The following is a 27,998-nucleotide window of genomic DNA, read 5'->3' as shown; positions in this document are numbered from 1 at the left end:
TTGTGAGGAGTAGATTAGTAAATACACGTAAAGTGCTCAGAACAGTGCTGTACCCACATTGAGCAGGTAGAAATGTTATTATTGCCACCATTCATTGAATCTTGCTTGTCAGACACTGGGCCAGGCACTTTTTTACCAACCCTCTGTGTTCTCTCAAGGCTATCTCCCTTTATTAAAATGAGGAAGTAAATTCTAGAGAGGTTGCCCAAAGACACAGTTTCTGTTAAAATTTAAATGCATGCCTCTACTCCAAAACTTTTTTGCCTCTGATTCTCAAAAATTCATGGAATACTGAGTAAATATCACAAACAAACAAATAAAAAGAAAACCAGACTCTGGAGTCGGATGTGTTATTGCATTAAGGGAGCATGAAATTACGTTAATTGAGTAGGTATCATTTTGAGTGGCAGACTGTTTTAAAGTAGTTTATTTTGGGTTTGCAGTTAAACTCTTTTTGCTGTATTTAAATATATACTTTTGGTAGTTCCGAAATTCATTGTTTGTGGAGTCATGTATGCCTCTAGCTAGTGATCTTTCATTGGTTTGAGGGAAAGGTCAATTATTAGCAATTGGTAAGTGCTTTTTCATATAGTCTGTATAATGGAGCTTTTCAGGTCATGAAGGAGGGTAATCTGTATTAAATGAATATGCCCAAAGGCATGCTCTGTGTTTTTGGGGAAAAAAGTATTATATCACATATTAAAAAATAGTTTTAGTGGCTTTTGGAAAATTGATCAGTATCAGTGCTCCAGAGGTTATGCAACATTCTGTTTGTATTACACTTGTTTTCTCATAAAGGGGCATCATTTTGCCTTATTTCTCATTTTTTTGGGCAACAGATTTAAGAGTTACTAAGTTAGGGTGGGCAGTAATTAATTAAATTACATATGGGAGAACTTGGCCTTTTGTATTTTGGAATGTAATCCTCATCTCTACTTTTCTACAAAGTCAAGTACTTTTCAGTTTTGCAGATTGTTTTACTTAAAAGAATAATTTGTGATTTGGGGAACATCTGTATTCAAATACAGTTAATGAAAAATTAAATTTGGAACGTGATAGCTGCAGTATTTCAGGGTGGTAAAGAAGAAAAGGTCTTAGGTGTTACTCTGGGGACCATGTCATTGTAATTTGTCATTGAAATTCCCTAGCCCAGATTGATAAGTACTATACATTGATCTAGATTTAATCTCAGTAGGAATTTAAAATCTGCCTTTATATGTAAGGTATAAAATTCATACCACCTATTTTATTTAGTGAACATTATAATGTACTGACATTTTTATAACTTTTTGCCACACCTTTATGACTAAGGTAATTTTGTTGGGAAAAGATTGGTTATTTTATCTCATTGCATGCAGCATACATAGTAACAAATGGACTTAGATTGAAATAATAATGGAAAGAAAAAAGTCAAAATTCTGAAAATGAGCAGTAATTTAGCAGTTGAGATTCTCCAAACAATTTTCTGAGGCAACCTCAGTCCTTGGGTTACCTAACTAGTAAGATAAGTCTCTTGACAATGGAATATTCTTTTCTTGAAAAGTTCAGTTTTACTGGTTTTGTTTTATTGTGTTGTCTAAATCTCCTATACCCAGTCTTCAGAAGGTTAATACCATGACTTAATGATTACAAGTAATCATCATCTTTACAAGAAAGACATTTTATTGACACTTATTTTTAACCTTTCTGTAGCATGATGACAGAGATGATGGTGTGGATTATTGGGCCAAAAGAGGAAGAGGTCGTGGTACTTTTCAACGTGGCAGAGGGCGCTTTAACTTCAAAAAATCAGGTAGCAGTCCAAAATGGACTCATGACAAATACCAAGGGGATGGGATTGTTGAAGATGAAGAAGAGACCTTGGAAAATAATGAAGAAAAGAAGGACAGACGCAAGGAAGAAAAGGTAGAGAATTTTAACCTGTGGTTCTGACAGATTTTCTTTGGTCTGGGTTTGGTGGGCAAATGATTTAATTTTTAGAAACAGTGATTATTAATAGTTCATTTTCACTCTCCACATCTTTTTTAATCTTTAATGTCTCTTTCTCTTTTTTTCTTAGGAATAGTAAACATGAAGTAAGATTGCAACAGAGAGCAGAACTTGCACCCACCATTTTTTTACCTGATTTTTGTTTTCAAATAAGAATGTAAGCATTTTACTTAAATTTTACTGTTTGCAAGTAGTCTATAGAAATTTTGTTTTAAGTCTTCAAATATCTTGAGAAATAGTAGACTGTATGTTGAAAATTGTACTGATATAAAGTAGAAAATTGTTACGTACCATATTTGTAACAACTTTTAAAAAGAAACTTTTACTGTTTTTGTTACATGCATTGTAATTCTGCTTTGTCTATAAGATATGGTCAAGTACAGCTCTGTGGAAGTTCTGATTCTCTTCCTTCCCTGTTTGTTAATGTTTTATTCTGAAGTAAACGTTAGCTCTACATACAAATCCCTGAACAGAAATTGTTTATAGAGTCCACACTAATTATTTTAACTGTATACACCTGCTTAATTCGAACGCACTACATTGTAGGGTGACTAATTTTGGAAGTATACCATGAAGTTGTTACTTTGGTAAACTACACTAGTTTAACACTTGAACAAATGTTTAAGAAGAAAATTTGCCAATAGCTAAAAAGTACAAGCTGTTAAAAATTAGATTGAAAAGTCTGAGAAAATGTTATTTTTTTCTGAAAACAAGCAGTGGCCTATAAAAAACATTCTTGGAAGCCTTTCCTATTTGGGTTCAATATTAAGTGTTCTCTTCCTATTCTTATTTGGTAGTTTGAGTCATGGTCTTAGATTTCAGCTATTTGAAAGAAGAAACTGGTTTGTAATAATATTGCAAATAAAAACCCTATCCCTACCAAATGTCTTAGTAATGAAAAAACAACAGAACCTGTAATCCTGGCATTGGTATGGAGGAGGATTATCCTGCAGAGAATAAGTTGATACTTTAATACCTGATTTCATATCTTACATATTCATTTGAGCTTTTAGACAGCTGAAACATTAGTTGGTAGTGTAACCATAAGAAAAAGTAGGCAGACACAACATGCTGTTCATTAGTAGTATTTTAAGTAAACTTGTTTTTCAAATGTCACCAATAAAAAGTTTTGGCAGGAAGCTTGTTGAGCATTGATCTAACTTAGTTTTTATTTTTCCCCTATTTCAGTTGCAGTTTGTAAAATGCCTTTTTCTTTTTCTTCTCAAGGGTTTATGCTTCAGCAGATAATCTTTCAAATGTGAATTACCTTTTATGTTTATTTTGATAACTCTTGAATGAAAATCTGAAATAGTAAATTTCAGTGTTACGTTTGTCTGCTTTATGATCATATGTAAAACTAGCCACATTTCATTTGTAAATTCAGCAATGGAATTGTGTGTTTGCATTAAAAGATAATGCTTCTGTCAGTGTAAACTTTTGAAGATCTTTAGTGTATGGCTCTTTTATCCGTACTTTTGGTGATTTGCATTGTGTCTCTGCACCTTGATTACAGCCAGGGACATTTGTTAAGGGCTATTGGAAACAAAACAAAAACTAAAACCAAACTCAATATATGTGATGTTTATGGCCCTAAGATCCTTACTATTGTGTGATTTACTCCATTATTTTGTCTTTCTAAAATTGTCTATAAAGCAGAAGAAATACCTGCCAAAGCAATTAATCAGGACATAATTAATGTTCCCCTATTTAGAATAATACTTACATGTGAAAGCAACATGGATGTAAACCCCAACACAGAATTTTCATGGCCATTTTATTTTATACAAATAAACATATAACAGTTATTTGGTTAGACATCGAATCTATATGCATGACTATAAATGGAATTTTGTTTATCCACTTAAGACAATAGGAAAAAGGGGATTTGCTGAGAAATTATTGAATAGGGAGTGGGGATAAAGTTACTTAATTCCTTTGGACAGGTTATATTTTAAGTACAAATGCATTGCTTTAACCTTTGGTTACTTTTATTCTCTTAAACAAACTTGAGGAAAGAATATCATACCATATTATATTCTGTCTAGTAGGCCAGGGTGATTGTGAGAACTCCACAATAGAATGCCATTGTGGATGTTATCTTTTTCAGAGCCAAGCATATAAAAAGTAGCCTGTGTATTTTTTTAAACCACAATTTAACTTCACACTTTATGACATGTTATAAAGGCTGAACGGTTCCTCTTAGTAAGGATATTTGTTTACAAGTGCCAGGAAATAACTCTCTGATAACCTGCATTAACAGACTTCGTTTTGCCTAGAGAATGGAAATAAAAATGAACCAAAGGCTATTTCCACAAAGAATTAATAAAGCTGTTTAAGAAGGCCATGACTCAGTTTTAGACGTGTATGTATACCTTTCAACATCCTAGGAATTTTTATATTAAAAGCAAAATATGTTTTTCCAGTTACAGTCTACTTCAAGGAATTACTGTTGTTCCCATTGTCACAGGTAAAATCAGTGTTGGGAATTTAATTATCATTTGAGAAAAAATATCCAATAAGAATGAATGTAGATGGCTAAACGATTCTTACTCAGTGTAATATATAACGCAACAGGGACCCTTGTAAATTGTCATATGCCAATAAAATGTCATAAGTGGTAATAGCTGTTGTTTGTTTACCTCATTTTGAGATTATTCCTAATGTCTGTTCTATACAACTCATTTCTGTGGCCTATTTCTAGTGTCAGTTCATCTGTTAGGAAAATTACTGGTGTGGTATGGCTTGATAAATGCTTTATAAAATTCCTCAAACCTTTCTTTAATGTTTTTTGTCTCCCCTGGGAAAATGGGAAATTTTACAGTTGGTAAGTTTAAGCAAGCCATTATTAAAAAAATATAAGAATTCCAGATTTCTAGTTTAGTCTTCCTTTTTCCGTGTTACTATGGAACCTTATCAGCCATATTGTGATGGAGATTACTTCTCTTCCTTTCTAAAAATGTAGTAGCTAGTTAGTAATTAAAAAGAATTGTCTTTTTAAGTTAGTCTTTGTTCACTTTGAGTAAGGTCTGGTATGATTCTTACCGTGCTTCTTTTATAGATTATTTGAAATATAAAGCGTGCCATTCCATCAATTTTACACAAAATATTTTCACAGAAATTTGTGTGCTAAGATGAATCGACACATTTTGACTCAAATGGCAAATTATCCATTAATAATGTGAGATAAATAAGAACTCTGTGTGTGTGTAAAAGAATGTGTAAGATCATTGGTAGCTTAAATATACTGGGTGATTTTAATGTTATATAAAAGTTTTTTTATGTAAAAGTATACTGTGTTATTTATTAGGGACATTTAATTTCTTTTGCTGAGTTTTAATTGGAAACCCTTGGGGGTATACCTTAAATTTCCATATGGAACAGCATCCTTTCACATTCAGAAGAACAGTACAGAGGGTCTCTCAATGTATGAAGCTGCTCAATAGGAAAGGCACATGGAGAATTAGATTTGATTGTCATGGGTTTAATTTAGCTAAACTAAGTCTCTTGAGTATGCCTTAAAATTAGGGAGTAATATCTGTTATATATGTTCAGGATTCCCAAATAGTTGAAACCACTATTGTTAAATCTGAATGTCAGGGGTTTAACTATTCATTTTATTGGTGTAGATACTAAAAATTAGGAGTCTATTTTAATGAGCTTTAAATGAACAAGTTTTTTAGAGAGGGTCGTGCGCTGTCTCCCAGGCTGAAGTGCAGTGGTGCGATCACAACTCACTGCCAGCTCATACTCCTGGGTTCAAGCAGTTCTCCTGCCTGAGCCTCCCAAGTAGCTAGGACCACAGGTGTGTGCCACCACGCCCATCTAATTTAAAAACTTTTTTTTTTGTAGAGAATGGGGTCTGGCTATGTTGCCCAGACTGGTCTTGAACTTCGAGCCTCAAGCGATCCTCCTGCATCAGCCTCCAAAAGTGCTGGATTATGAGCCACCATGCCTGGCCTAAATGAACAACTTTTAAGTTTCTTAGAATTCAGGAATGTACAGAAATTTGTTGTATTCCATTATCTGACATTAGAACCTCAGAGATTGTGTTGATTTATGAGCTGGACTCCTTATGTTTTAGAAACCTGCAGTAATGATTAGAGTGTGTCAGCTGTGCTGATGGGGCCAAAATTGTACATTTAATTGAGGGTGCCAGTTCTGTTTTTGTTACTGAATTAAACCCTGGGCTATAAAAATGGATCCCATTGGTTAAAAAAAAGAACAGGTAGTGGGACAGCATTTCACCACCGCTACTAGAAAAGAAAGTGTGTCTTAATTATAATAATCTGTACATAGGAAAAATTATTCCTGCGAACATTTTAGTTATATTTGTAGCACTTTTAAAATATAGAAGATAGGCTGGTCATGGTGGCTCATACCTGCAATCGCAGGCACTGAGGCTGGAGGATTTCTTGAGGCCAAAAGTTCAAGACCAGCCTGAGCAATACAGCAAGACCATGTCTCTACAAAAAATAGATTAGCTGGAAGTAATGGTTTGCACCTGTAGTCCTAGTTACTTGGGAGGCTGAGGCAGGAGGATCGTGTGAACCCAGGACTTTGAAGCTACAGTGTGCTTTGATGAGGCCACTGCACTCCAGCCCTGGCAACAGAGCGAGACCCTGTCTCAAAAAAATTTATTTGAATTTGTACTTTTAATTGGAAAATGGGATATGAGTCATGTCTTTGACAGTACTTGGAGTGAAAAATTGTGGGCTTATTTAAAAGGAAAAAGATTAATAGTTCCATTTATGACTTACTGGAAAACTAAAATATACACGTTCTTAGAGTCATTTCTGATTTTCAAAGTATACTTTGTTTTCCTTCATATCCTTAATATGATCTTCCAGATTTATAAATGTGAATTGTATTTGTCCTTTACAAAAGGTGAGGCTCAGTTAACTGGATTCTGTAATTAAAATTTACTCTGGAATTTAAGCTTTAGATATAAAACTCCAGTTGGAATGTGGGTAGATCAGATATTTGGAAAAAAAGACATAAGGCTTTTAATGTAGTTACAGATTTAGCTGTCTGGCCCACCGAGGACAATATTATTTGTTATATCTTGATTTTATCCTGTATTCCTGACTTGAGCAACAAGATATTTTCCTTGTTGCCCAGTTTACCTTGGGAAAATGAGTATTTGGCTAAAGTAGTCCGTCTCTACAATCTGCAGGAAAATGATTCAGAGCTTGAATTGGCCACTGGTAGCTAAGTCAGAGAAATAAGGTACACAGTTTTCAGTGTCTAAAATGAAACTGGTTTCAAGAAGCGTTACTATACCTGATAACAAAACTCATGAGATTCTTTGTCCTTAGATTTTCATTAAGATGTCAGAGATGTTTTCATAAAGTATTCCTAGAATGAGAACAGTGTTTCATGTGACTGTTTCTTGTAAACATCTCGCCCTCCCCTGCCCACCCCCCCCAGCTGAGGGCATACTGCCAGAGTATAATGGTATAAATAAGAGGCCTAAAAACAGTCTTAACCTGAATACAGTAGTGTTGCAGGTATTGTTGGGAATATCTACACAGTAAATGGATTGGAATGTATAGTCTTAAAGCAAATGCTACATGAGTATTTCTTGGAATTTTTAAGTTCTGTGTCTTGTTTCATTAGTTTGATCAGTATTCAATTCTGTGAAGTAGGCACAGGAGCAGTGAACAAGAAAGCAGTGTGCTTTCCTCTTTCATTTTTATTCATGCATTACATACACATATATTCTTATATGTTTACATGTATTTTATATATCCGTGAGCCCTATCGTTTTTTGAATGAGTTAGGCTACAAATAATTGGGAGTTAATATACAAAACCGGATTCTTTTATTGTGTCTTTGCCAGAATAAAATTTTAGCACTTAAGCATTTCAAATAGCGTACGTACTGTAGGTATGTAATAAATGCTCCCTGAGTTAAAATACAAGAATGCTGACTGCATATTTATAGAAGTTTGATTGGAATAAGCCAGTTAATTGTATGGCTGTGGCTAAAATCTAATGCAATGTAGGCTGTCTTAAAAATGTGCCAAACGGGAGAGTTCAGATTGCAATAAACAGAAAAGTTAGATTGTTTATTTTTTTATTTAAAGGATAGAGATCTAGGAGCTTTAGGTATGAAATAATGTCATGTGAGTAGTTGGAAAAGGTAAGTTTACTGTAGAAAAGTGATTACTGAGGTAGATCCTTGATATGACACCCATGTTCAAGTACTTAAAGAGCTTTCCCAGAGAAGAGTCATTCAAATCGCATGGGACCAGGAGAATGGTATTTGATACCACCTTGTCCAGCCTCCTCATTTTATATTTAGAGGACAGAGCCAGTAGGTAAAAAACCATAGGTGCTCAGATTTTTATTAGCTCAATATAATGAGCTGATACTTGACAACTAGATACTTAAAAGGTAGAACATGGCTTGTGAATAGCACATTTTGTGTGGTGGTATAGAGAATCTGGCTAGCTCCTTGTCAGGCATGCTGTGTTACCTGATGGCTGAACTTTTTTCTAGTTCTGTGGATTGCACACTACATTGCACTCTAAAGTGCTATGCTTTCTTGGTTTACTGGACATTGTCAACTAAAATTACCAGTAGTAACTTAAAAATTTAAGCTGTTCATTCCTATTACAACATAGAAAAAAGTGTAGCAAGACAGCATTTATTTTAAATCTTAAGACTTTATGCCATATCCTTTATGACATGCCAAATCTTTGGATGATAAATAATTTGACATTAGCTATAAGATTAAGTTATTTGGAATTTTTATGGATATTTAAAGTTCATATTGGACCATGACAATATTGAAAATTATTTGGGTTGGATTATCACTAAACATGAGAAGAATGAAATGGAAACATCAGGAGGCCTACTGCATAGCTGGACTGGATGGATGGTCCAGAAGCAGAATGAAACTGGAAGGACACCCTTTAAACTGTTCGTAGTTCTAGGTTTTAAGCAACTCTTTTGAAGTGATTGACAAGAGTCAAGGCATCCCTACTTGTGAGCATAAGAATGTATCAGAAAACAGATGGCAGAATCCATAAGTCATGAGTGTCCTAAAAATAGTGGGGCCAGAAAAAATCATGCAGTTCACTTTTATGCTTTGAGAGAGGTTTAGCTATAGTGTAATATTTTTGTTCAGTTAAAAAGTGTGAGTAGTTATAGACAATATAAAGGCCTATTGATTCAAATGCTAACCAAAACCTAAACTTTATGTAGATCTATGATTTAAAGGTTCAGATTTTTAAAAGTCCTGCTTTTAGTATTTAAACATTTACTTTAGATTTTATAATTTTAAAACTATATACATTGCTATTGTAGTGATGTGTTAGTAGGTGTAGATATATTAACAAATAGTTGGAAACTGGTTTCCACTAATCTTTTTTATTGTCAGTACAAAAAAGCAGAGGAATTTTTCAGGATAACTTAATTTGAAACATTTTAATATCAAAGACTCTTGGTCTTACTTAGTCTCTAACAGTATTTAAATATGCTTGAATAAATGTAAAGGTATAAAGAAACTTATGATGTGTGTAATCTTGTAAGTTGCACTGGCAAGATTTATGTATTGTTTTACTACTACTTTTGAGTAGCCTCAAGTGTAGGCAAGGCAGAAGGAAAAAGGCATACGTATTTTTCTTCTTTTTGAAATGTATAACTTGGGGTGTTGGGAAGACCTTTCTGGGCACGTGCATCCCAGTTTGGATCACCCTTTCATGAGACTCCTGTGGTTAAGGTTGGAGAGGCTATTTCCTACTGTGGTAGAATGTTGTATTCTGCCCCATTACTTAGGGTAATTATAGTAATTTGAGTTCACCAGGCTTGGGTCACAAGTCTTGGGAGTTCCACTGGGCAATTGGCTCTTGAGCACATACCTTTCTAGCCTTTGTTCATGAATTCATTGAAAAACTATGTCTGGCATTGGGTGTACCAAGATGAAGAAAACATTACGGTCATGAGGATCCAGAACATAGTATAATAATTAACTATTAGAAAATGTATAAGTGATTCTGGAAAAATGTTGGCAGCTAGAGAGCAAAACCAAATACCTGTGGACAGCAGTTAGCAATAAAATTAGGTGTTAAGCTGGTTCTATGAACCTTCAAATATCAGCAGTTGAAGACAAATCACCAACCTGCCTGGTATTGGTTTCTATGAGAGTAGAGGGATGAATTGGGGCAGTGTCTGACAGACTTGAGAACAGGAGAATCTTAAATTAGCCAACAGCCATTCACTGGGAAGCAGCTGAAACTTTGGGATTTTGTCCTCTTCTATAGTGAGGTACAAGTGGCCACAGGACCACTGTCAAACCTGACTTGCCAAGACTCTCACCAGGGACAGGCCCCACACTGAGGAGACCATACTGAAGCTGAAGTGACACTGAGTAGGATAAAGAATAAAGGGAGAGGGCCTGCATTAAACTGGAAGAGAGGAACACAGGAAAATCTCAAAGCAAGCCACCATATTCGTGAACACTATCCAGAAACTGAAAAGGTAGCTCTGTGAAGTCAAAATAGCTTTCCTAAACTCAGCTTTATCCTAAGAGTTCAGGAAAATCTGAATTCACGTAAAAATGAGCAATAAAAATATTGTCAAATTTCATAAAAGGTTATTGTCAAAATGTAATATGAATGCCTTAGTAAGCAAAATACTGGAAGGATCTCTGAAGAAATAATTTAGGGGAAAGTTGTCAGCAAATCATTCATGGATGTAGCATTGACCTGGGCCCACCTTGCTACCTAAATCATAGTTGGAATGCTGAGCAGCTGAGGGAATAGTGGTTTCCATTGTCCTCAGCTGTATTTTCATTCTGGCCCCGATATGCGCTGTTTAATAAGAGAACAGAAAGTGGGTAGGTTATAAAGTCATAATTTATTCACTTATGAGGGCAAAAGGGAAAAACAAAGAACTTGAGAAAATTGTGACTTACTCCATGTAGGGTTTCTGATCATTTGCCTTCTTCTTTTACATTGTTCATCACCCTTCTCTTGCCCCTACTTTCTTATCCAGCTCAGACTACTGGGCATATCACTATAATTTCTATTGTTTGCCCAGTTGCTTAGTCCCAAATCATCCTTGATCATCTGTTTTCTCTCACTCCATATCCAATTGCTTTATCCATCAAATAAATAGATTGAATAGCCTATTAAATACCAGACAGTCTTCTAAAGCACTGGGGATACAGCATGGATCAAAACAAAGTTCCTGTTCTCATGGAGTTTACAATTTAGTTTGGTGGTAGGGGGAGCATTAAACATACGGTGACAAGTGCTATAAAGAAAAATAAGGGTAAGAAAGGAGAGATGCTATTTATGCATGGTGCTCAGAAAAAGCTGAGATCTCCACTAGAATGTAAGCTCCAGGAGGGGAAGGACCGTCCCTGCTCATTACTGCATTTTTCCATGCTTAGAATGGTGCCTGGCATATAACTAAATAAATGATGTCGGCCATGGAGAAATTAGTTAAAACTTTCCCCATTTTTTTATTAGGTCAGCAGCAGGCACGATTATCCTAAGTTGTCATGTCACTTCAATGCACCTCTTGCTGAAATAAGAGAAAAGGAAGCTATTTCGTATGAGGCCAGTGACCTCAAAGCAGAAGTAAAACCTGGGATATCGCCTGTCATGACATAGCTATCACTTTGCCATCCTCGGCTAGGCCAGGGGACTTGTCCGGCCCATATTTGGTAGCCTGGATAAGTAGGAGCGTTTCGTGAAAGAAAAATCCTAACTGCTGCAAATCGATTTCCTCGAGGGTAGTGCTTAGCTTCTGTTAGTCCCATAGGCATTTAATAGATATTCGCTGAATGAACGAGTGGAATGACCAAAAAATAAATCGCGACTCTGCATCAGGCGAACTTGGGAGGGCGGGTTCGCCTCGGGCCCAGCTGTAGTGGGCGACACACTCCCCGTGGAGAGCTGCGTGGAGCAGCAACTCCCGATCACGAGCCCAGCTCCCGGGCCTGCGATAGCCCCAAAACACCGGGCTCAAACGACACCAATACTTAGCTCCTAAGAAACCTAAAACCGTGTTCTGCGCGTGCGTCACCGTCTCAGCGTGGCCCGCCCCGCCCACCAACCGCCTGTTGGCTTCTATTGGCTGCCTCGCGGAAGACCCGCCCTCATGGGAAGTAGAAACTTGGTAGCTTCGAAGGCCTGTCCGAATTGCCGCGAATAGGCAGGTGTCATGGAACGACCAATCGGAAGCCCCGATCTTCAGCCTTGTCCAATGAGGTCGGATATGGGTTCTGGCCCGCGGAGTTTGATTTTCGTCCAGGGACGCGGAAGTAGGTCCTGAGGTAGGGGCGAGCGGTAGGTTGGTGGGACGCGGAAGGAGGTGGCTGCGCCTCCCGCGGAGTTACTCTGGCTGGGCACGGAGCTCAGCGCCTCGCCCGGGGTCGACCTCATACCCCTCGGTGAGGGCGTGGTTGCCGCCTGTGGCCCGCGAGCCGGAGCGCGCGGGCGGACTCCGGGTGGACGTCTGAACTCTCCTGAACCAGGACCAGCGCTCTCCGGAGTTCTTCGACTGGGGATTCCGAGTCAGGGATTCATAACGCGTTGATGTTCTCGTGATTGCTGGGAGTCTCGGCTTCGGAGGAAGGTGAGCAAGGCCACCATGCTGGTTTTGGAGAGCCCCGGAGGAAGCTTGTGGCCAAAGCCAGAGTGACACGACCGGGTTCTGGTCGTGGCCTCTCACCAGTGGGGTGACTCCATAACGTTACCTATCTGGGATTCTTGCTCCTTGTCTTTAAATTGAGCTAAGAGTGATGGGTGGTACTCCGATACGATTGTGAGAAGAGCTACTGTTCATTTGTTAAAGCTTTGAGTCGGGCCCTTGCCTGCTTTCAAGCAAGGGCCAGGGGAACTCACCCCTTTAATGAGTCTCAGCCTAAAGCTTTTAGGAAAGAGCAAGCTTTGCGTCGAAAGCAACTTGAGGCCTTTCCTGCTAAATGTCCACTCAATCTGTTGTTGATTGGTATCTAAATTAAAATTTCCTTTGCAATCCTCTGCCTCTACCCCAGCCTCACTCTACTCTACTCTTCTCTTTTTTTTCTCCCTCCCTCCCTCGCTTCCTTCCTCTTTTCTTTCCTCCCTTCCTTTCTCTTCCCTTTCTCTTCCCTTCTCCCTTCCCCCTTCCCTTCCCGCTTCCCTTTCGCTTCCCTTCCCTTTCCTTTCCCTTCCCTTTCCTTTCCTCTTTCTCTGACTTTCTTCAAAATAATGCTGGCCAGGAGAAATTAGTTGATGTGTGTAATGTGTAATGAAAGGACTCTTCTAGGATATTCAATACAATTTATGTGGCAATTGTTTTTTTGTCAAGAGTAATATTTTCTAAAATTTTTCCCAAAGGTACCAAGAGACTGATTATGTTTCCTTGAATTTGCTTCTGTATTTGCTTCATCAATGTCTCTCATATTGAATATCTTAAGAAGGATGCTGGAATATTTTGGTGTCCCTATAGACCAGGTAAATGTCTTTTAATGGATTTAAATGAATCTGTTGTATTTGTTCTTGGGTCTCCTTTTGAAAGTGATTTATATGTAAACATTTAATTTAAGGTGCAATTGTTGCTTCTGTTTAGGGGGAACAAAGGTGGGTTTGCAGTTGTATAGTTAAATAGTTTAAGTCTAAAAAGGGATAGGATTATTGAGAAGCTATTTACCTGATAGGTCAAATGCCAAGAGAAGATACAAAGGAAGCAAAATATAGACATGACCTTCACAGAATTACACTTATTGCTTAGATAAATAAAACTGTTCTATTTGAGGTATTTTATTAACAAATCCAGAGTAAATGTGAAGGAAAGAGGATGACTTAGACCTGAGTATTATAAGCAAATCCAATTTTGTCTACTTGTTGAACATCTACATCTAAGACAATATCCTTGGTTCTGTAGGTGGTACAGAGACAAGGTCACTTGCAGGTAATGGAAGTGGTGGTGTTAGAGATTTCAGATTGGAGATTGCTCTGTATGATGTAGTATATTGCATAACATGTTAGGAAGGGATTGCAGAATACCTGTGAGGAACCAGCTGAAGTCATCATGGACTTACAGTTTTTCTTAATATTGTTTTGTGATTTTTTTTTTTCTAGCTAAGTGTTGTTAGGGTAGTTTATTCATTAGCAGCATGGGAATACATAATATCAAAGGAATGAACCATTTTTGAATGGCACTGAACATATCACTGAAATAATTAACCAGAAAATCCATGCTTGGTAGGGAAATCAGTAAAGTCAAAATGTGGGTGCTGGACTAGGAATAGAGGAAAGAGAGGAAATCATAATAATCATGACGATGGCTGTTGGCAATGAAGGAGTGAGAGACGAGGACAGGAGTTTGTCAGGATGAAAACTGCAGAGCAAGATAGGAAGGTATCATTCAAGTTAACCCAACTCTGGGGTGATTCTATGTGTACAGTACGTAGCCCTCACTGTAGTGAAGCCTCTGGGCTTATGGTTCTTAGCAGTGGTGCACATATGAATGGTCCGTAGAACACTTCAAATGTAAGTGCTCAAGCCTCCAAAGATTCTACTGTTAATAGGTCTGGGATCTATATCCTCTAGGCTGTGCTATCTGATAGGGTAGCCACTGGCCACATGTTACTTTTAAGTACTTGAAATGTCTGAATTCAGATCTGCTATAGGTGGATTTTGAAGACTTAGTATGAAAAAAATGTAAAATAATCTTAGGATTTAAAAAATATGGATTACCTATTGAAATAATAATATAGGTATTCTGGTGATGCTACTGTGCTGCTAGTTAACACATTTTTTCACTGTATTAATAGTATATCATATTTTTTATCATAAAATACTTATGTGTGAGTAAATGTAAGAAAATGATTGCATATCAGTAGCATATAAATTCAGAGTCAGGAATGATGGTGATGCCAAACAACCACAGATTGTCCACATGGGTGGCTGAGCTAGTGACCCCTCTGCTTTTTGATGGTTCAGTGTATACAAACTTTGTTTCATGCACAAAATTATTAAAAATATTGTATAAAATTACCTTCAGGCTACGTGTATAAGGTGTAGCTGTACATAAAACACAAATAAATTTTGTGTTTAGATCTGGATCCCATCCCCAAGGTATCTCATTATGTACATATATGTAAATATTCAAAAATCTGAAATCTGAAACACTTCTGCCCCCAAGCATTTGGAAGAAGGAATATTCAAACTGTATATACATACTGAGTTCAATAAACTATGTTAAGAAAATTAATTTCACCTGTTTCTGTTTTCAAATCAGGCTACTAGAATCAGGCTACTAGAATATTTAGTTTGCATATGTGGCTTGTATTATATTTCTTTTGGAGAGCCTCTGAGGTGATTCTGGTAAACTCATGGTTGATAACTACTGCCCTGAAGGATTCAAAAGGAATACAAGCCTGTCTCTGTCCTCAAAGAGTTCACAATCTAATGGGGGAGAGACAACCACCAGTGAAACAAAGTCACATGTAATTATGTATCCTATTGTATGGTACTCATTGGAACTAGTTTAGAACAGAATAGGAAGCTCATGAAAGCAGAAATAATCAAATTTGTAGTGGAATGTGAATTGGCTATTTAAATATAGGTGGAAACTGGTTAGATCAGAACTCTACCGGGCGCGGTGGCTCACGCCTGTAATCCTAGCACTCTGGGAGGCCGAGGCGGGTGGATCGCTCGAGGTCAGGAGTTCGAGACCAGCCTGAGTGAGACCCCGTCTCTACTAAAAATAGAAATAAATTATCTGGCCAACTAAAATATATATAGAAAAAAAATTAGCTGGGCATGGTGGCGCATGCCTGTAGTCCCAGCTACTCGGGAGGCTGAGGCAGTAGGATCGCTTAAGCCCAGGAGTTTGAGGTTGCTGTGAGCTAGGCTTTGGATTTGATCAGATAAATTTAGAGCTGTTGCCATTTAAAAGCAGAGGAATCGCATGACTTTGTTCAGAAGGATGCTACATGCGGACGACTTCCAAATCTTTTTTTCTAGTCTTGCTTAGGCCTGTGCCTTTGATTTTTACCTATATCATGTATTCAGTATGTCAGTGATTCCCAAATCCATTTTTCTAATGTCAGTTTTAGTCCTGAGTTCCAGAACTGTGTTATCTATCTGCTTACCAGATATATTGCTTATTGGATATTTTTATGAGGATGTTACTTATATCTGTTGCTCATCCTAAACTTTGTCCTTATTATGGGATCTTAGGAAAACGATGAAAGGTCCAATTTATTATGTTGTTATTTTTTTTTGAGGTGGGGGGGGAGGTTCCTGTGGCAATAGTTTACACCAATATGGGAAGTCCAAGGTAAAGGACAAAGTATTATTTGAGCTATAGTAGCACGTTTCACTTCTAATACCTTTTCAAGAACCACCTTCCAGCAGATAAATTCTTCTGTATGTAAATAACTATTTGAATTGTCTAAGACCTGATTTATTTATTCCCCTTTTTATTTCTCCTTTAAAGGAAATTACGTAAGAATACTCTGTATTACCTCATTGTTTGATAAATTGAAATTGTCAATTTTTGATTGGGCCAAAAGATGGGATTTTTAGGTAGCGGCAGAGGAGGCAGTTTTTCTGAACAAAGTACCTTAAGGTATTTGGATATTATCAGAAACAGAACAAAATGAATTGTGGTACTTTTTAAAAAGATTTTCCTGGAATGTATATATGTTTACTCCTATCCTTTTTTTTTTTGAAACAGAGTCTTACTCTGTTGCCCTGGCTAGAGTGAGTGCCGTGGCGTCAGCCTAGCTCACAGTAACCTCAAACTCCTGGGCTCAAGCAATCCTACTGCCTCAGCCTCCTGAGTAGCTGGGACTACAGGCATGCGCCACTATGCCTGGCTCATTTTTTCTATATATATTTTTAGTTGGCCAGATAATTTCTTTCTATTTTTAGTAGAGATGGGGTCTTGCTCTTGCTCAGTCTGGTCTTGAACTCCTGGAGCTCAAACAATCCACCAGCCTTGACCTCCCAGAGTGCTAGGATTACAGGCGTGAGCCACCACGCCCGGCCACTCCTATCCCTTTTTAAAAAAAGACAAATATTAATAAAGTTAATTCTTTGAAGAAGATACTTTGAGTATGCCATTCTATATTTTCTTTTTAAAAATAAATGTTATTGCATCTCTTACATCTCCCTTTTTTCATAGATATGTAAACATGTTTAATCAGAGTACATTTAAAATAATGCTTTATCTTTAAATAGGTTTTGCTGATTTGGGAAAATAAAGACTATGGATCAACTCGGAGTATCGTTCGTATTATTGGGAAAATGCTTCCATTAGAACCTTGTCGAAGACCTAATTTTGAGGTAAGTTAGTCAACGTGCATTGTTTAAGCACTGTGTAAAATAATCCTAGGTATTCGTATGGATATAGGGTAGAACAACAAAGGAAGAAATGTTGCCTGCGAGCCAAAACCTTTAGTTTACCTCTGGAAACAAGTCATTTCACGTATGTTTTTGTGGGTTTTATCTATTTAAATACAATCATGTGTCGCTTAAAGGTGGGGATACATTCAAAGAAATGCATCATTTCCTCGTGTGAACATGTCATAGAGTTCACAAACCTAGGTGATATAGCCTACTACACACCCAGGCCATATGGTGTGGCCTGTTGCTCCTACGCTACAAGTTTGTACAGCATATTGCTGGACTGAGTACTGTAGGCAACTGTAACACAATGCTAAGTGTTTGTGTATCTAAACATGTAAACATAGAAAAGGTACAGTAAAAATATGGAATAAAAGATAAAAAATGGTACACTTGAATAGGGAACTTACCATGAATGCAGCTTACAGGACTGGAAATTGCTCTGGGTAAGTCAGTGTGAGACACACACACACATTAACATAGGCCCACATAGGGTCAGGATTATCACTGTCTTCCACCTCCACATCTTGTTCTACTGGAGGGTCTTCAGGGGCAATAACACGCATGGCACTGTCATCTCCTCTGGTAACAATGCCTCCTGAAGGACCTGCCTGAGGCTATTTTACAGTTAACTTTTTTTTTTTTTAGTAAGTAGAAGGAGTACACTCTAAAATAATGATAACAAGTATAGTAAACACCAGGCAATGGGGATTTTTCAGCTACACTGCGTTGCATATGTGCCGTGTCTATGTGGTCCATCACTGGCTGAAATGTTATGCCATGCATGACTGTAATTACTTTCACAGATAGGCATATGTGAGCAAGACCCGAGCTGCTTCTTTTCTTTTTTGTTTTATGCTAAATGAGATTAACCAGGGGAGAGAATATTGCTGCATGCTTAGACTTTAATTTTTCCCAGTATCTTTTCTTGCTAACAGGTGCATTTTTTTTGTTGAATATCCTTTTTCTTTTAGATTAACTTATTTAATGCAATGGAGTGTTTGTCTTCCCCTGACTTCCTGCAGAGCTCTGACTTTTTTTTTTTCTTTTTACTTTAGTTGATCCCATTCTTGAACTCTGTGGACTCTGATAACTGTGGATCTGTTGTTCCATCTTTTGCTGATGTTTTGTGTGTGGCAAATGATAAAGAATCCAGTTATCTCAGATTTCGGTAATTTTATACGCTTATCTTGGGAAGTGGGGTATAGGCTATAACCTGAATTCTTGCATGTGTTGAAGTTTGTCCATTATTTTTTTAATGGACAAATGTGCAACTATATACCATGAAGTTCATTCATATTGATTGAGCTTTTTTGCTTTATCTCTGTACTGTGCTGTGTCCTACTAATATCTTCTTAATAAGGATAATTGGTTGTTTCTCAGTTTTTAGCCAGCTTTTCTTAAAATACATTTAAACCTAATACCAGGCCTAGGAGGGAATGATTATTAAAGTGGTATCAGAATCATGTTCATTCTACTTTTTATACTGGATACTAGATTTATTATATTTTATATCTTTAGCCAAAACTTATATAGTGCTTACCATGTACCAGGCAATGCTGTTAAATATATTTCAATATTTGGATGTGTTACTCCTAGGGAGTACTAACCTATGTGTTAGTATATTCAGATACAGGCTATAACCACAATTCATGTCAATCATTCAAATATTTTGGTTAAACTTGTATCAAACTGGTTTATCAATTTCCAAAAAGAAGACCATAAACTTACCTCTAACATAATCTTGAATGTAAGACCCTGTAGTACCTTATGTAAAATTTCTAAATAAATTAACTTCTCTGTGTTTCAAGTTCATAGGCAGAGCAATTACAGGATAATTGTTTTTGTTTTATAACCTAAAAGCAAGGTTTGTTCTTTCATTCCCTGGCCAGTTATTGGTCATCTGTTAGAGGCTGGAGTCTGTCCTTCATGTTGAGAATGCAAAGCTAAATAAGCTGTGTTTGTCCTCAGTGAGACTAGAGACAGTCATAGGGGAGAGAGTTGCTCTGATTTTACTGTGTTTTCTTTTGCTTTTCCTGAAAGAGTTTATTCTTCTTTGGATTGAAAACATCCCTCCCTTTATTTCTTTCTTCCTTTCACCCACAGAAATAGTATATGGGAAAATGAGGAAGAGGAAAAAATTGAATTTTTCCATCCTTTGCCACCAGTTTGGGATCCACTGTCACCTGCTCTAAGACATAATAAACCAGTGAAAAATGATCTGCCTGTAAAGGAAGATGCAATTAAAAAAATAGCTGCCCTTGAAAATGAGCTAACTTTTCTTCGCTCTCAGATTGCTGCAATTGTGGAAATGCAAGAACTGAAAAATAGTGCAAATTCTGGTAAGTAATATTGGATTTTTGTTTGTGTTAAATGATACTCATGGTTTAGCCTATTGCTGTATACACTATGTTACATATAGTAACATCTAGTATTTAAGTGAGTCCAATCCTGAATAGTAACTGTAAACATTAAATGTATCATAAAAGGATGTTGGGTATATAAAATTATTACAGCTGGTGCTTATTCAGAATAAATCAAGACACATTTTTGTAATGAGGGAGATGGCTTTGGCTTGAAGAGGAGCTAGCTATATTACTGAAGATTGTATTTTTGTATTAAAAAGTGTCTTCTAAGTAAGCTTTTCTAGCTCTTCAGACAAGCATTAGAGATTAAAGACGAAGAATGCATTGGTTTGAAAGAGGAGTATAGGGGCTGGGTGTGGTGCCTCATCCTTGTAATCCTAACCCTTTGGGAGGCTGGGGCAGGAGTAGGGGGAATCACTTGAGTACAGGAGTTCAAGACCAGCCTGAGCAAGAGTAAGACTTCGTCTCTACAAAAAATAGAAAAATTAGCCGGTTGTGGTGGCACACACCCGTAGTCCCAGCTACTTGGGAGACTGAGGCAGGAGGATCGCTAGAGCCCAGGAGTTTGAGGTTCCAGTGAGCTATGATGACCCCACTACACTTTAGCCTGGACGACAGAGCAAGACCCTGTCTCAAAAAAAAGAGGAACATAGGTTTGAGGCCTCATATATTTATAGTTTTTAGTTATTGCTGCTACACTTCCACCAAGTTGAATAATGTTTTCCAGATGATCCTTTTCTGAATTTTTAGAGATGTAACTTGCTTTAAAAACACACACGTATGTGTGGATGTGAGTATATAAAATATAAAGCAACATAGGTACTGAGTGCTTTTCACAATGGATTTGTTTGTAAGGGCTGTGTATAAATATGATTGCAAAGACAATCATATTTGCAATGATTGCAAATACAAATGCATATATACACATGTAATTTATGTAATATATAATTCTGCAATGTATATTTATAATGTAATTTATATATAAATTAATATACAATGATTTATATTTATACATAATAAATAAAATGATAAAAAATATAAACTTTGAAAAAACCAGTCATTTGTATTGATAGTCCTTTAGGAGCAAATCTATTATGAAAAAATTAAATACTTAGTACCCATCTTAGGCTCTCGCCTAGAAAATAATATGCTTGTTTATCCAGTGTCATTATAGAGTGGATGTCTCAGTTTGAGTGTTTCTAACTACAAGTTGTTGATTGTGTTTTAGCTTTTTTTTTTTAATGGAGGATGAAGTTCAGATTATATGAATTACTGAAAATCACTTTTTATTTTCTCTTTAAAATGCGTTCTCCTTCGCCTCCTACCTTTTGGACCTATGCTGAAAATTCCCAGTTGCATTAAAAAATGAATTTACAGTTTGGCTTGACTCTTATACATGTTACTGAGTAGATGGGATTGATTCTCCTTCCTGCTATTTTAATAGCATTACAGAAATGCTCCTGTTTGGTTCTAATTAGTGTTATATTATGACATGAGAATTTTGCATGATGTTTTAACTACTTTGTTTTTAGGCTCCTTGGACTTGAATGATGGGACCATAAGTTTGGGACAAATGCCCTCATCGGGGGCTGGTCAGCTGTGTGTGGAACCAGATGAGTTTCCAAGTCCAGCGCTTTCCTCTCCTCCTCCTCCACCACCACTTCCTCCTCAGCTTTCTTCTCTCCAGCCTCCATGTTTTCCTCTCACACAACCAGGATCTAATAATATTTGTGACTCAGATAATTCAGTGACTGAAATTAACAAACAGCACCCAGGTGCTAGTAAGACCGACTATAGTCATTCAAAAACCCAGAGAAATAAAGATGTTCCAAATATGCTGGATGTTCTGAAGGATATGAATAAGGTTAAGCTTCGTGCTATCGAACGGTATGTTGTAATTTGAGAAATGAGATTTTATCAATGATGTTTTTAGAAAAATTATATTTATGACAGTTAACATATATAAATCTTTTTTCTTATTTTTCTTCATCCTGAGTACCCCTCCCAGAGATAGTCACTTTCAGTTTTTTTAGACTATTTCATCTAGTGTCTCATCTCTATGTTTTTATAACAACATACTTTTGCTATTTCTTGATATTTTAATTATATTTACTTCCCATTGTAGAAAATCAGGAACATATTCTATTAGATATTTTACCCAACACACACATACACTTCTTTAGGATTACTTTTTCTATTTCTGTGAAGAATGTCATTGGCATTTTGATAGGGATTGCATTGAATCTTTATAATATTGCTTTGGGTAGTATGGAAGTTTTAACAATATTGAATCTTCTGATCCACGAGCATGGAATATCTTTCCACTTTTTTGTGTCCTTTTCAATTTCTTTCATCAATATTTTATTGTTTTCATTGTAGAGATATTTCACTTCTTTGGTTAAGTTTAATCCTAGGTATTTTTTTTTTTATTTGTAACTATTGTAAATGAGATTACTTTCTTGGTTTCCTTTTCAGATTGTTTACTGTTGGCATATAGAAATGCTGCTGATTTTTGTATATTGATTTTGTATCCTGCAACTTTACTGAATTTGTTTATCAATTCCAATAGTTTTTTTGTGGACATTTAGGTTTCTATAGATATAAGGTTATATAGCCTGCAAACAAGGATAATTTGACTCCTTCCTTTCCAATTTGGATGCCCTTTATTTCTCTTGTCTGATTGCTGTAGCTAGAACTTGCAGTACTATGTTGAATAACAGTGGTGAAGGTGGGCATCCTTGTCTTGTTCCAGATCTTAGAGGAAAGGCTTTCAGTTTTTCCCCATTCAGTATGATACTCACTGTGGGTCTGTCATATATGACTTTTATCATGTTGAGATAAGTTCTTTCTTTACTCAGTGTTTTGAGAGTTTTTTTGTTATGAAGGGATGTTGAATTTTATCACATGCTTTTTCAGCATCAATTGAAATGATCATATGGTTTTTGTCCTTTGTTCTGTTGATGTGATGCATTACATTGATTGATTTGTATATGTTGACCCATCCTTGCATCCCTGGGATGAATCTCACTTGATCATGATGAATAATCTTTTTAGTGTGTTGTTGAATTTGGTTTGCTAGTATTTTGTTGAGGATTTTTACATCTGTGTTCATCAGTTATTGGCCTGTAGTTTTCTTTTTTTGTTGTGTCTTTGTCTGGTTTTGGTACCAGGATGATAAAGGCCTCATAGAATGAGTTTGGGAGTATCCCTCCTCCTCAATTTTTTGGAATAGTTTCAGTAGGATTGCTCTTAGTTCTTTGAATGCTTGGTAGAATGCAGCAGTGTAAGCCATCAAGTCCTGGAGTTTTTTTTGACAGGAGACATTTTATTACTGCTTCTATCTTTTTAATTGTTATTGGTTTATTTATTCAGGTTTATTCAGATTTCTTCCTGGTTCAATCTTGGTAGGTTGTATGTGTCTAGGAATTTATCCATTTCTTCTAAGTTTTCCAATTTATTGGCATGTAGTTGCTCATAGTAGTCTCTAATGATCCTTTGGATTTCTGTATCAGTTGTAATGTCTTCTTTTTCATCTCTGATTTTTATTTGCATATTCTCTTTCTTACTTCGGCTAAATAGGTGCGTCAATTTTGTTTATCTCTTTGAAAAACCAACTTTTTGTTTTGTTGACCTTTTGTATTTTTTTGTTTTCAATTTCATTTATTTCTGCTCTGATCTTTATTATTTCTTGTTTTCTACTAATTTTGGGTTTGGCTTGCTCTTTTTTTTCTAGTTCTTTGAGATGCATCGTTAGGTTGTTTATTTGAAGCTTTTCTACTTTTTTGATGTAGGCAGTTATTGCTGTAAACTTTCCCACATCTTTCATGTCTCAGTAAATGGCAGCACTGTCACCCACTTGCTCAGTCCCTATGTCTAGGAATCATCCTTATTTCTTCTTTCCCTTTCTATCTCGCATCCTTTCCAGCAGCGTATGGCTCGGCTCTGTGTTCCCTCCCGATGCCCACTGCCTCCTCCCCGGGCTACGCCATCTTCTCTAGTGTGGGCTTCTGCTATAGCCTCCTAACTGGGCTCTCTGTTTCATTTTTGCCTCCTTATTCTGCAAATTGAAGTCAGATCTTGCCATTCCCCTGCTTCAAACTCTTCCATGGGTTTTCCATGGTGCTTAGAGTCAATTTCAGAGCCCTTGTTGAGGCTGCAAGACCCTCCAGGATCCAGCCTTGCTCCTCTCGTGCACCTCATCTCCTACTTCCCATGTTGCCCCCTGCACTCCAGCCACACCTGGTTTTCTTTTTCCTTTTCTCACACATGCCAAGCTAACTTCCTGATGCATCCACCAGGTGTTTTTTTGACTCCTTGTCAGTTTCTTAAAGAGGCTGTCACGTCCTTAAAGAGGCTTTTCCTGATCATATCTCATCTAATGTGATTCTGTCCTTGGTCACTATCATATTTCCCTATTTTATTTTATTCACAGCACTTAGCACTGTCCAAATGATCTTGCTTATGTGTATATTGATCTCCTGCCTCCGAACTGGGAGCAGAATACTGCTATACCCCAGAGCATAAAGTGGAGCCTGATAGAATAGTAGGCATTCATTGAAGAGGGAGTGAATGAATGACCAAATGCATGAACAAGTAGCCTAATGGTTTTCTTTTCATGAACTCTAATCCTTTTAAAGGTTCTTAAATATTTCTTCAAATTTTCCTACCTACTGGAAAATTAGAAAATTAATAAAGATCTTCAGCATAGTGATATTTGACAAATCCCAGGTCATAGCAAGTTTGTGGTAAAGCCCCAGCCCACATGGTTTCTTGGTTTTCTGATTCTTAATTCATTGTGCTTTCCAGATTCCTTATTCCATGGTGAAAATTTCTTGAAGATTAATTAGTCTTCAATCTCATGAAAACTAATTAGATTGTAATATATTCTGCTTATATTTCTGCTATGTGTCAACAAGGAGCTAAAATTACATCAAAGTTTTAATTTATTCAATTTTTTAAAAAAATAGGTCACCTGGTGGTAGACCCATTCGTAAAAGGAAAAGACGAAGTTCACATTGGGATCCAGTGTCTGTAATATCTCATGCACTTAAGCAGAAATTTGCCTTCCAAGAAGATGATTCTTTTGAGAAAGAAAATAGATCTTGGGAGTCTTCCCCATTTTCTAGTCCAGAAACTTCAAGGGTAAGCTATAATAATGTAAAATTCATTTTTCAGTTCTCAGGTGTACTGTTCATGACAATAGCTTTGTGTTCAAGTTCTCTTTAAGTAATTAAGCAGAATGTGCTATACAATTGTTTGCCGACACTGGTCATGTTTCTGTTGTTTTTGTTAATTTTACATACTCATTTTCACTTTTAGCCCTTATGAGGTCTTCTGAATTAAAACACTTAATTTGAAAAATACTTCTGTATAAGTTTATAATGATTTATCCTAGAAAGGTGCCAATATGATGTTGTTGTCTGCAGAATGAACTGGGTGTTTGAAACTTTGAGAGGACCTGGGAAGTAAGATTCACCCTAACCATATGGAATGTGAATACTCTAATATTTTTCTCATTCACATATAAAGACTTTGGATTACTGAGTTGAATAGAATGTTAACTCTGCTTTTAAAAAAGGAAATGGGATCATAGTTACCTTTAAGGACAACACTTACTGGATGCTTAAAAGGACATATACTGTATTTCAAGCACTTGACCCTTAAGATTGCTCCTTCCTTGAAGTCTCTTTTCTTATATTTAGAAATAATTCTAATTTGGGGGCGGGTTTTCACATCTCATAATTTGGTTGAGCTAGTACATAAGTATAAACCTTGGGACTAAGAGGAATGTGGATGAGAGACAGCGTCTAAAGTTAGGTAGATGGCATTGAGGAGTGACCCACATCAGCCGAGGCAGAGACTGGAAAACTCAAATGCTTGTGGCCATTGAGGAGTGTAACAGCGAGGAGAGTTGTCCTAACCTTACTCTGGTGTGTGTGTGTGTGTGTGTGTGTGTGTGTGTGTGTGTACTATATCTGATGTTTAGCATGTGGGCTCACAATTATATTTTTAACTATTTAGAAAGGTGAAAAGTATGTAGTTTCCTTTAGAACTGTTACAATAAAAAATGCAAATGTGTCTAAAATAAATGTTTAATACTAATATTTGTATAGCAACTTATAACTTGCAAAGTACTTTTTTCACTCATCTCGTTTGATCTTTACAGCAATATCCTAAAAAAAAAAAGAGGTGAATATTACTTATTTTACACATGAGGAAAATGAGCCTCATAGAGCCCATAATCCCACATCTAAGGGGCAGAGCAAAGACAAATTCTCAGGTGTTTGAAAACCTGCAGTTATCTAAGAAGTTCACTTAGATGGAACATACTATTTCCCAGTGATAGTGGATACATGCAGTATCACTGGGTTGTCTCATGCTGCTTGCTGTTTGTTCAGTGTCTCTTTGCGCTTTCTTTCCAACCAACTATGAGCATTTTAGAGAAAGAATCATCTCTTTATGTATTTCGTAGCACCTAATTTGAGGCTAGACATGTAGGGACTCAAATTGTAGTTGACTGGGAGCTCAGTCTGTGGTGCCGAGTGTCTCTCTCACTTTTGTGTCCTCGGCTCTGCAGAGCTGACTCTCAAATGACTATTTGCTGTTGAATGAATCAAACCTCAAAGGGTCACCTGGTACTTCTCAATCTTTTTTTTAACATTAGAATAATTTCTGTGTTAAACATTTGCTTTATTTCAGTTTGGACATCACATTTCGCAGGCAGAAGGACTGAACTAAAGAAAGAACTGGTAAACACAAAAGCTGTTGACCAAGGTGTCCGCAGTAAGAGCTGTGTCTACACTTGGAAGGAAAGATTGCAGAAAAATGCCAGCCTGTCTTTCACTACATTTCAAAGCATCTTCTCTTCTGTTGAATGCAGTTAAATGAAGTCTGTGTACTGGGATATGTTAGTTCAGAGGTCTGAAGAGCCTTGACTCGTAAGGATACCTGTTTCTGGTTTTGGAAGAGCCAGCAATTAACTGACTACTGATGACAGTTAGGTGTATGGATTTTTTCATGTATGTTAATAATATGAATATATTATTCAGCACACATGCAGAATACATACTTCAAATAAGTTTCCTAAGCAATTATGAATTCTTAATTTAAGAACCTTTGCATCTTTAAAAAAATTGATAGTGATCTGGTTTACTTGTCTTCCAGCAACTTGGAGATTTTCAAAGAGGATAAAATTATACTTTTTCATTAAGACAGTCATAGTTTAAATTGTGTAAGTTTAGCCTTTTAAAACTTCTGAGATGATAAATTATTCTTAGAAACTTATTTTGACTGTTAAATGCTAAAAGAAGTATTTAAAGTCTTCTTGACAAGTTTTACCTATACTTGCTATGTAAATATGTGTGCCTGTCATTTTTTGTTCCTTATTACATTTATATTCTGTTCCTTTGTAAACAGAGAGTAAAATAAACGTGCCTTTTGAACTTGGTTGTGTCTTGTTACAATGCAAATGTTTTCTTACTACTTTGTGAAATCTGACCTCTTTTTTGGGAGAGGGAGTTCTGTAGGTTTCTTGGGTAATATTAATGAAACACATATATCTGCAATAGGTATTTTGTCTCTCTTTACCCACATACTACTGTGATATGGAAATTTCCATGTTTCCCTAGACCCTTCTGCCTGTGCAATGGCCAGAGAGCACTCAGCACTCACCCATTTTGCCAGGCTCTCTGCTTTCAGAAAAGCCCAACTTGCCCAGTTTTCTTGTGCTGTGGCAGAGGGTTGGTTGCCTGGCCCACCTCCATTTCCAACCCCCTTCTCCCTGGCCACTTTCCAGGTAAGAGTGGCCATACTGCAGTCATCTTATGACCATGAGGAACAGGCTTCGAATCCCAGAGATGTGAACCCTGACATTGCTGAGCTGTTGAACAGACTTCTTGCTGTAAGAGAAAGACATATGAGAAAAATATGCCTTGTGGGCTTTCTGTTACTTGCAGGCAAAATCATTTGTTTCTACCTTTGGAAGCTACCATCCTCTGCCAAATAAAGTATTTGTATTTCTTGATAAACCTCAAATTGAAATTTTTGAGGACTTTTCTGCTCTACTTCAGAATGAATTTCCTGCCTTCTCAAAGCATATTTCAATACCAATGATGTATTGCGATTGAGTTGACCTTGGGCTCCCCACTTTTAAAAGTCTGACTCCTGGTGTGCTGGGGACACATGGTCATATTCCCTAAAATCTCCCTTCAGGAAGCCTGGTGAATGGCCTAATTTGGGGTAACTTGTGTTTACTGCAGAGTTCCTAAGGGTTCAGGATTCACTTTAGG

General features: G+C 36.9%; 2 protein-coding genes across 9 annotated transcripts in view; both read left to right on the top strand.

The window, feature by feature from the left end:
• BCLAF1 (BCL2 associated transcription factor 1) overlaps window positions 1-4,610 on the top strand; it is a 32,358-nt gene extending 27,748 nt beyond the window's left edge. For 6 of the 8 annotated variants that reach the window (XM_045544432.1, XM_045544429.1, XM_045544426.1 and 3 more), the window contains 2 exons: window positions 1,693-1,905; window positions 2,060-3,431. In XM_045544432.1, the coding sequence (XP_045400388.1) occupies window positions 1,693-1,905; window positions 2,060-2,065 (219 nt within the window). In that variant the 3' untranslated portion in view covers window positions 2,066-3,431. Of the gene's footprint in view, window positions 1-1,692; window positions 1,906-2,059 lie in introns of all 8 variants that reach the window. The other 2 variants (XM_045544424.1, XM_045544425.1) reach the window with 1 other exon arrangement.
• Window positions 4,611-12,263: 7,653 nt separating this feature from the next.
• Window positions 12,264-26,537, top strand: MTFR2 (mitochondrial fission regulator 2). Its single transcript, XM_045544423.1, has 8 exons — window positions 12,264-12,578; window positions 13,325-13,441; window positions 17,180-17,284; window positions 18,403-18,515; window positions 19,451-19,686; window positions 21,243-21,597; window positions 24,678-24,852; window positions 26,410-26,537. Exons 2-8 carry the CDS (start codon window positions 13,379-13,381, stop codon window positions 26,446-26,448), a joined length of 1,086 nt encoding a protein of 361 aa, XP_045400379.1. The 5' UTR covers window positions 12,264-12,578; window positions 13,325-13,378; the 3' UTR covers window positions 26,449-26,537.
• The last annotated feature ends 1,461 nt before the right edge of the window (window positions 26,538-27,998 follow it).

This window comes from Lemur catta, chromosome 2, assembly GCF_020740605.2.
Source record: "Lemur catta isolate mLemCat1 chromosome 2, mLemCat1.pri, whole genome shotgun sequence".
Lineage (NCBI taxonomy): Eukaryota > Metazoa > Chordata > Mammalia > Primates > Lemuridae > Lemur > Lemur catta.
This window is presented reverse-complemented; position numbering and strand designations above follow the sequence as displayed.